At 35.0% G+C, this 8,882-nt stretch overlaps 1 protein-coding gene across 2 annotated transcripts; it reads left to right on the top strand.

Annotated features, from left to right (window-relative positions):
- Positions 1 to 1,269: 1,269 nt before the first annotated feature.
- LOC141706562 (ubiquitin C-terminal hydrolase 15-like) lies at positions 1,270 to 8,339 on the top strand. Of its 2 annotated transcripts, none has more exons than XM_074509313.1 (16): positions 1,270 to 1,424; positions 1,716 to 1,783; positions 2,596 to 2,945; positions 3,315 to 3,717; positions 3,869 to 3,950; positions 4,050 to 4,283; positions 4,359 to 4,504; positions 4,640 to 4,728; positions 5,135 to 5,220; positions 5,321 to 5,483; positions 5,711 to 5,834; positions 5,951 to 6,108; positions 6,208 to 6,292; positions 6,706 to 6,918; positions 7,218 to 7,279; positions 7,520 to 8,339. In XM_074509313.1, exons 3-16 carry the CDS (start codon positions 2,659 to 2,661, stop codon positions 8,082 to 8,084), a joined length of 2,697 nt encoding a protein of 898 aa, XP_074365414.1. In that variant the 5' UTR covers positions 1,270 to 1,424; positions 1,716 to 1,783; positions 2,596 to 2,658; the 3' UTR covers positions 8,085 to 8,339. The 2 variants fall into 2 exon arrangements, with proteins under 2 accessions (XP_074365414.1, XP_074365415.1); XM_074509314.1 differs by lacking the exon at positions 1,270 to 1,424 and adding an exon at positions 1,454 to 1,602.
- Positions 8,340 to 8,882: the final 543 nt, after the last annotated feature.

The raw sequence follows: 8,882 nt of genomic DNA on the forward strand, positions 1-8,882 counted from the left end.
TTCATTTATATAAATTATACTCCATCCGTCCCTCCCAATTGCTATCGTTTCTGAGAGAGTGTCCGATACGCATTTTAAGATGAAGAGAAAGTACATTTCTTTAACTTTTCTTAAAAATTTTATTTTTCTGAATAAAAGTTTAAACATTCTATTTTTATTCAAAAAAAGAAAATTTTCAAAAAAAGTTATAGAACTATAATTTCTATTCGTCTTAAAATGCGTGCCGAACACTCTCCCAAAAACGATAACAATTGGGAGGGACGGAGGGAGTATAATTTTAAGAAAAAATATTTTTTCCCATATACATCTACGTAAAATATAACATCAATAAAATATTAAATACATTGATCATAATTCCTTAATAATAATGTTACCGGATGGCGAGGAAAGTTACATTAACAGTTTCAATTTTTTTTTAAAAAATATTTATAAAAATTAATTTGAGTGAAGGTAAAATTATTAAAATTTAAAAAATTGGATATTTACCCGTAAACAAATGTAATTGTACTACCTAGTTATTTTGATTAATAAACGATCATTTCGTATCGCTTACTAGTTCTGTCTCGATAATTTAGATTATGATTTAAACCGAGTTTGTATTGTATTTTAATAATTTTTATTCACTTAAAACGACCGAATAATATCTAAATTTCCATTGTCATTTCGGTATGTCCGATTGTTAGATGATAAACGGTCATTTCTACCCGATATTTAAATGGTAAATTTTGAATTTCTTGTTGCGAATATTGTATTATGATATGATTTATCCATGTGTAACGTGATTTTTGAGAAAAAAATGACATAGTATTTTATAAAAATTTATCACTTAGCATCACGGTTATAGAAATCGGACGATTTTTCAAAAATCGCCGATAAATCACTTAAAAATCGGTCAAAAAAAATCTGTCTGATTCCCGATAAATCGTCAATAAATTATCCGATTTTTCAAAAATCGTCCAATTAATCGTAAATCAGTAACTCAACCAAATATTTCCGATTTCCGAATTTGTAAACATGCTTATCGTCTTAAATTTTGAATTTTAATTCTTAATCATTGCAAAAATTGTTTCATATTCGGTCATTCCAAAATTTGTTAGAAAAGATACTGATATCTCATTCTTTAAATTGTACATATCTACTAGCAAAGAAAAAAAGGTTACATATCTTGGTCCCACCAAGAAACTTTACATCCAATAACAGTACACCACATAAGCCAAAAAAGGGGTTACCTAGGAGCTAAATTTTGAAACGGATGTTAGACACAAAACCTTGTAAGTAAAATCTTAAAGTGGGTGCCAAGTGTGAAGTGAAAGAGGGTTAGTTGTGTTTGTGTCTTGAAAGTTACTGTGTGTGAATGTGTGTTTTTATTACTGTCAGTTTTATCAAAGAAACTGTTGGGAGCTCAAGGTAGCAAGATAGTTCAAGTAAGCTTAGCTATTCTTTTAATTTTGTTTTCTTGTATAAAGGTCACATTTTTATACCTGTCTTTATGTTTTTATGTGTTTCTGTGAGTCTTTATGGAAAACCCACCTTAAATTTGTGAATCTTGGGCTTAAAGTTCTTGATTTCATCTGGGGTTTTGATTTTCTTGATTTTTAAGTGGTAAAGTTTGGATTTTTATTATGTTGGTTGTGGCAATTTTGGGGTTTTATGGTGTTACTCTTTGTTTTTTCAGCTTGGTTTGGCTAATTTTTATGTTTTTTTTTGTTTTGCAGGTTAGGGCATTCTTGTAGAACACAATTGGAATTTGAGGAAGGAGAAGTTTTGCTATTAGAGTGGATTGGTGAGGGATTCTGTACTTTTTTTTTCGGTTTTTGTGGTTATTTGTGTTGATGAATTTGTGCTGTTTTTCAGTGTTTAGTGTTGTAATTGTTTCTGTTTCTGAAATGTTTGTATATTCGGGGAATTTGCACAATTAAATGTAGTGGAATTTTGTGGGTAATCGAAGTGTTAAAAAGTTTATGCCAAATTGCGGATAGTTTTCAGTAAGAAAGAAGGTATCTAAATCAAATGAATCGTTTTTGTAAATTGGTAGTATATGTAGTCCATGAGTAAGCAAATTTCAGTATGAGTGCATCAAGATTCGGAACTTGCTGACTCAATAATGGTAACTTGCTGAGTCAATAATGGTATCATTAGCAGAATATTGATTAACAAGCGAACTAAATTGATCCAAGTGTCTTGATGAAAATGCCAATTTTTCTGTAGCAGCACACGTGTCCGTAACTTTAAGTTGAAACGGTTTAGGTCTTACGTTTGCAAGGGCATGAATTTGTCCGTAAACGGCTATGTCTACAAATCTGTATCTTTGTTGAGTGTATAATAGGGTTTTTCCTTGTGTAAATTTCTAGGTTTTTATCCTTCACACAACAGGAAAACTAGTAAGTTTTTTTTTATGTACATTTGAATATTGAGCATCACCATCGTATCATGATTCATGAACAAATCACTTTTAGTAAATGTTAAAATTCTTGATGCCAAACATTATTTATCTGTCTGCGGTAATTTTTATTGTTTCCGTGCTTGGTGTAGCAGCACTCATATTTTGCAGCTTGATTTCACTAACCAGATGTGATACTAATTGGCAATGTGTAGGTAAGGTCAGGTTAGGAAAGAGATTTGGAGTGTAATTTTGGACATGAGTATGCTGGTGAGGACATGCTTAAGCCAAGAGAAACTGATCTACCTGCCTTCTTTCTGTTCTTCGTTGTGTTTCCTTTGGTTGCTTACTACTTACTAGGACGATGGAGTGAGATTTCAAAAAAGAAGGAAACGACAAGCCTACTTGCTGAATGTGATGCTGAAGAATCTTTTAGGGCAGAATCCATGACAGCTGCAACTCTCATCCCTCTTGTTCCTCTGACAAAAGTTGGAACTCATGAATGTGCTAGATGCTATGCTCCATCCACAACCCGCTGTTCTCGTTGCAAGTCTGTTCGCTACTGGTAAACAATTACTAAACTTTGAAAATCAACATTTAAAATTGCATATAAGTGTGAACAGAAGAAATACATTATAATGCATGCAATTACACTGGTTAGTGTCATTTATAAGTAGAATATGCTAGGTACCAGGAATAGATGAAAAAAAGCTTTTATGTATTTTTTAGTGATTCCCAGATTATCATACACCAAGAATAACACATGGTAAGTTAGGCGGTCAGCCGGTCACAGCCTAACAAGTCATGTCTACTACATCTAATAGCTGTGAATGTACAGGAATATGTTATCTGGAGAACCTAGGAGCTCTGATATACATTGATATGCATGGTATACATCTAAATATGTACATAATTTTCATATACAATTATGCAGTTCCGGGAAGTGCCAGATAATACACTGGAGGCAAGCTCACAAGCATGAGTGTCAGCCACTAGAATACAGCAGCAGTAGTTCATCTCCGAAGTTTCTCTCAGATGATAAACCTGTGCGAGAAAGGTTCGTGGTTGATGACAAATTAGGGTCCAACATTATGCAGGGTAGGCATGAGAATGCTACCACTGAATATACGAGTCATCAACATGCTGCTACCTTGGAGACTGCTGCTTGCATGACAACAGATGCATCTGACTCGTACTTGATGGAGAGATCTGTAGGCAAGAAGGTTTACCAAAACTCTAAGAGGGATAAACAAAGAAAAGAGGACGAGACGATATTAGAGCCTTCCGGAGATGCAGGCAGGCGCAGTGGTACTGTTTCCAAGGAAGCTGGAAATCAGGTTCTCGATTAAGTGATTTATAATAATTTGAATATTTAATTTTTGTTTTTTTAATGGAAAGGGAACATAACCAGCCGCTTTTAACCACGGAACAAACCTTTTAGTTGGTTTCATTTTCTTAAGTTGCTAATAATTTCGATATTTAATGCAGATGGGAGAAGAAGAAAGTAACGAGAAGATGAAAGTGAATATGAGTAGTAGACGCAGTACTTCAAGAAGTAAAATGAATGATAGTAAGTCGAATATATGAAACATGAAAGCTATTGAATTAAGTAATGATTTGATATATTATAAGCAATAGCGACATTAATGATTTAACACGTGCTACACAGAAACAGCTATGATAAATGGAGGGCGCTCAGTTAGGGAGGGAAGTGCTTGCAACGAGGAAGTATTGGTGAACTGTTCATCTGAAGAAATTTCAACAAATAGAAGCATTAGAACTAAAAGCATATCACATTTACCTGGAACTAAAATGAATCGACTACCAAGATCGAAGTCGAGAGCATCACTCGAACTATCATCTTCAGATATGGAAATAAAGGATCAATATTCGGACGAGTCAAGTAAATTACGGTTACTCCCATTTCTCCAAGTGATATTATTCAATTGAGTTTTCTTATAAAGTTTTTTGGATGCAGAGTTTGGTAGACCGAGGGGTATAGCTCCTTTCCAGGGAGGCAATGAAGTTCCAAACACATCGAAGATGATTGGCTTAATGAGATCAACAAATCATGAAAGACTGGACTCTACTGAAGTGACTGGCGATAGTCATAAAAAAATCAAGGTATCTGACACTGCAAAACCATCCTAGATATCGGAGACTATAAAGCACCTGGATTATGATGCTCTTATTTCTCTTTTTTGAGTCTTGAGACATGAATAGAATCTCTAGCTTAAGTTATGTTTCTAAATATGGCAGATGCTATTTCCATATGAAGATTTTGTGAAGTTCTTTCAGTGCAGAAGTTTCAATATATCTCCTAGAGGTCTAGTAAATTGTGGAAACAGGTATTTTCATCTACTCTACATATGTATTTAGCATTATAGATTGAATATCTTTCTTTACCACATATGAGAGAGTGTGTGTGTGCGCGCGCGTGCGTGTTCGCGCGCGTGACAGTGCAAGTTCTTTGTAACTCTTAAGATTTTCAGGAAAGACTTCATTTTAATTATGACATTGTGATGGTGGAGCCATACTTAAAACCAATGTGTAAATATTCATAGACTCTTAGTTTACCTACTCCCAACTTTCTGCAATCAACAGTACTGACAAACACAATTTTATAACGAACATTATATGCTCTACTGGCTTCAAATACCTCTCTGTGTGTTCCTGTAGGTATACCAATTTATGTGGGGTTTTTAAAGCAAAAGTCTATGGCATTTATTTATGAGAGTTGTTTTCTTTTTGCAGCTGTTATGCTAATGCGGTGTTGCAATGTTTGACCTATACGAAGCCTCTGACCATCTATTTTCTCCGTCGAACACATTCAAGAACTTGTAATCTCACTTCTCATATGCTATTTGTTAATGACTGAAATTTTGAGAATATATGTTCCTCTTCATGTTTAAATTTATTTGTTATTTATATGCATGTTAGCTTGCAATAAAGATTGGTGCCTCATGTGTGAACTTGAGCAACATGTTGCAATGCTGACCGAAAGTGGAGGTCCGCTGTCTCCTAGCAGATTGCTAACACAGATGCAGAGTATAAATCGCCACATCGGTTATGGAAGTCAAGAAGATGCACATGAATTTTTAAGGTCTACTAATAATATGTATTCCTGTTTTATTATTTCACACGTGACTTCTGAACTTCACAAGGACGATGGGAATGTAATTGTAATCTATACCTTGGGTTTCCAACAATTGTTAATGACTTTTGCGGATTATCATGTCTGTAGCTACTATAATGTGTGCGTTGTTTGCCTTGTTGATAAACATAGCATGATTGTAAAACTAAATTTTATTTCCTGCTTTTGTAAATTAGGCATGTCGTTACTTTAATGCAATCTATATGCCTGGAGAAATTGGGTGGAGAAAACAAGTTAGATGCCAGATTGCAGGAGACAACCTTTATACACCATACTTTTGGAGGACGTCTTATATCCAAGGTAATCATGCATTCTGCTTCTGAACATATCTAGTCTGGGATGTCATTTTACTTTATTGTATTGATACTATGGATTTTCGGAATGACTTCCACTAACGTCAATCTTACTGCCTCCAGGTCAAATGCTTAAGATGTTATCACAAGTCAGAACGATCTGAAATCATTATGGATTTGACATTGGAGATTTTTGGTTGGGTCGAGTCGTTGCAAGATGCATTAACTCAGTTTACCAGTGCAGAAGCTTTGGATGGAGATAACATGTACAAATGTGGAAGGTTGGCTTTTCCACTACTGTCATTCATTTGAAACGGATCATCAAAAATCTCTTGATACGTGAGGCATTGACATTTTCTATTGTATATTATTTAATATAGGTGTGCTGCATATGTTCAAGCCGAGAAGAGGTTGTGCATACAGGAAGCTCCTAATATCTTGACGATAGTCCTAAAGAGATTTCAGGTAACTGTTGTCTGAGCAGCAAGCGTTAAAATGCTCATGTACTGATCCTTAAATCCCTTGTTCTACACGTTGAGTTTGAGGTTTAGCCATAAAGATCCAGATTTTTGTCCACCAAACAAAGCAGTTTGGTAGGTTTAGCGTGTAATATAAGCAGCTTACTATTTAAGGTGTCCTTAGTGATGCCCATTGGCAATTTTTGGTAAGAGCAGTTCAACATTTTATAGTTATTGTCTGTATGCATTGTTTAATCAGCACGGTAGCCTACATACATTGTGAAGCCATTAAGGCTAACTTTCTATTTAAATTCCCTACTAACTGGTCTAGTTGCAGAGCTGTTGCTTCTTTCTGTTTAAATTTGTTGAGTTTCTGTATTCTTTAATAGTCTATTCAGAATCATGATTTTGCTTTCTCAGGAAGGAAATTATGGAAAGATAAACAAGTGTATTACTTTCCCAGAGATGCTGGATTTGATTCCGTTTATGACTGGAGCAGATGATATTCCTCCACTGTACATTCTATATGCTGTTATTGTGCATATAGATATGCTTAATGCATCTTTCTCCGGGCATTACATTACCTACTTGAAAGATATGCAAGGCAGTTGGTTCAGGATAGATGACACTGAGGTGATGAGTCTCTTCTGAATGGATCATAGATTCACAGTATTGGAAAAAAAATTGACCTTATCCCTTGTTTATCATTCATGACTAAGTGTTGCAATATTTTTTGATAAAAGTCGGATATTTTCTATCTTTATACATAAAAGAACATTAATAGAATTTAAAACATGTAATTTTTAGATTTTTATTCACAAGTAGGTGGTTGTATCTTCTTCATGAGTATAAATTGGGTATTACAATGATAGCATGTCGATATGAAAAAAGTGAATATTGTGAGGATTCAAATCACTTTCCATTTTTGACAGGTCCAGCCTGTGGAGATGAGCCAGGTCATGTCCGAAGGAGCGTATATATTGTTCTATATGAGGTAAGCATGTCTTGGTGTAGAATTTCCAATATCATCATGGGTTGGGTTTTTTCATTCTATATGCAGAAATGATTCATGAAAAATATTGAACTGAAATAAATGTCTGACCTGTATATTCATTTTTAAAATAGTACTCTATAAAATGTCTGTAAATGGAATGCCGAATCCTGACCTGCTTCTTATAATTTATTATGCTACATTTGCTTTATAGTCAACTCAATAAATATGAAAACTTTCTAGGTCCTGTCCTCGCCCTGCATATGGTCATACTGGTAACCCTGTTCAGCACCAAGCCTCCGATGTTCCAAAGCACCGATCATCAAAAACACAAAAGTTGGCTAGACCAGGACAAAGTAGACCTGGTAGCCACTTTGTAAGCGCGGAGCCATCTGTAGGTCATAAGCCAAAAATGCCTAATAATCCCTATAAATGGATTCATAGTAGTTCAAACAGCGATAGAGCACCTTATATGGATAGTTTTCCAAGGTCAAGAACCATGGATTTTTCAGACGCTACATCAAGTGATTGGTCCATTTTTACCAGTTCAGATGATGCATCCTTTACTACTGACAGTACCAGAGACTCGTTTAGTACAGTGGAGCATTCCGATGCAGGCACCATGGATCTCAGTGCGTCTTTGTTCAACACTTTGTGCGCCCCAGAGTATCCCTCCCATAAAACTGTGTCCTGTAGTAGGTTCTATAGTAGTAAGCCTCGGGAAAGATTTGTTCATGGAGAGAGTGGTAATGTTTATGATTCTGTCAATGACAGCAAACGGAATCAGGTTAGTTTTCCTTCATCGTAATATATATCTCAAGTACATCAGTATATGTAGAAGGAGAGGATAATCCATAGTTCCTCCTCCGAATTATTATAGCTGTGCCTGTAATTAATTTTAACTTGTAGTGCAAGGGAATAGATGATAATTAGCCAAAGTATAATACAATGTCTTTAGAAACTTGTTTTTTTGGATACTTTTTTTGCATAAGGCAGAAAAATTACTGCTATGCAAGGATGGATTCTCAATTTCTTGTACAAGTTGGATTTGGCCTTTTCTTTACTCTCTAGTTTATTTTTTATATGTTTTCAATGCTAGTTAGCGATAAAGACGATAGAAATTACCCTTGAGGGAGGAGAAATTGAATCTGCAACCTGTCCCTAAACAAGATTATAAGTTTCGTCACTAGGCTAGGATCTGAATCGATCGTGTTCTTTATATGTTACATGTCGAAAAACTCATTGTGTACCCTCACAGAGTCAGGAACTGCATGTCAATTTTACATTTGGCACTGCAATATCCATTCCATTTTTAACATCCTAAAGCAATGTTCAAATACCTCATTTTGAGAAGAAATGATCCATTCCTTACGGAATCTATTATTTTCACAATTTCTATCGGAACAGATTTACAATCACTCATTTTTTTTTCTCGAATCATTCCTCTAACCTCTATCGTTTCTCATGAATTTTGTTCCTTCCATTTCAATCTCCCCAATCAAACCCAACGCTAAACCACCAAATCATCATAATTTGTTATTCTCGAAGTTCATATTTGGTTTTATCTCTGCGCATTTCGGTCATTTGAACTACTCTCTCGGTCCCA

Source organism: Apium graveolens, chromosome 2 (assembly GCF_009905375.1).
Source record: "Apium graveolens cultivar Ventura chromosome 2, ASM990537v1, whole genome shotgun sequence".
Lineage (NCBI taxonomy): Eukaryota > Viridiplantae > Streptophyta > Magnoliopsida > Apiales > Apiaceae > Apium > Apium graveolens.

Bases quoted from the DNA above. Each gene is read 5' to 3' on its own strand.
- LOC141706562 (XM_074509313.1), top strand. From the start codon at position 2,659: ATGCTTAAGCCAAGAGAAACTGATCTACCTGCCTTCTTTCTGTTCTTC. The intron at 6,109-6,207 runs GTTGGCTTTTCC...TATTTAATATAG, and splicing joins AACATGTACAAATGTGGAAG to GTGTGCTGCATATGTTCAAG. The intron at 6,919-7,217 runs GTGATGAGTCTC...CATTTTTGACAG, and splicing joins TCAGGATAGATGACACTGAG to GTCCAGCCTGTGGAGATGAG.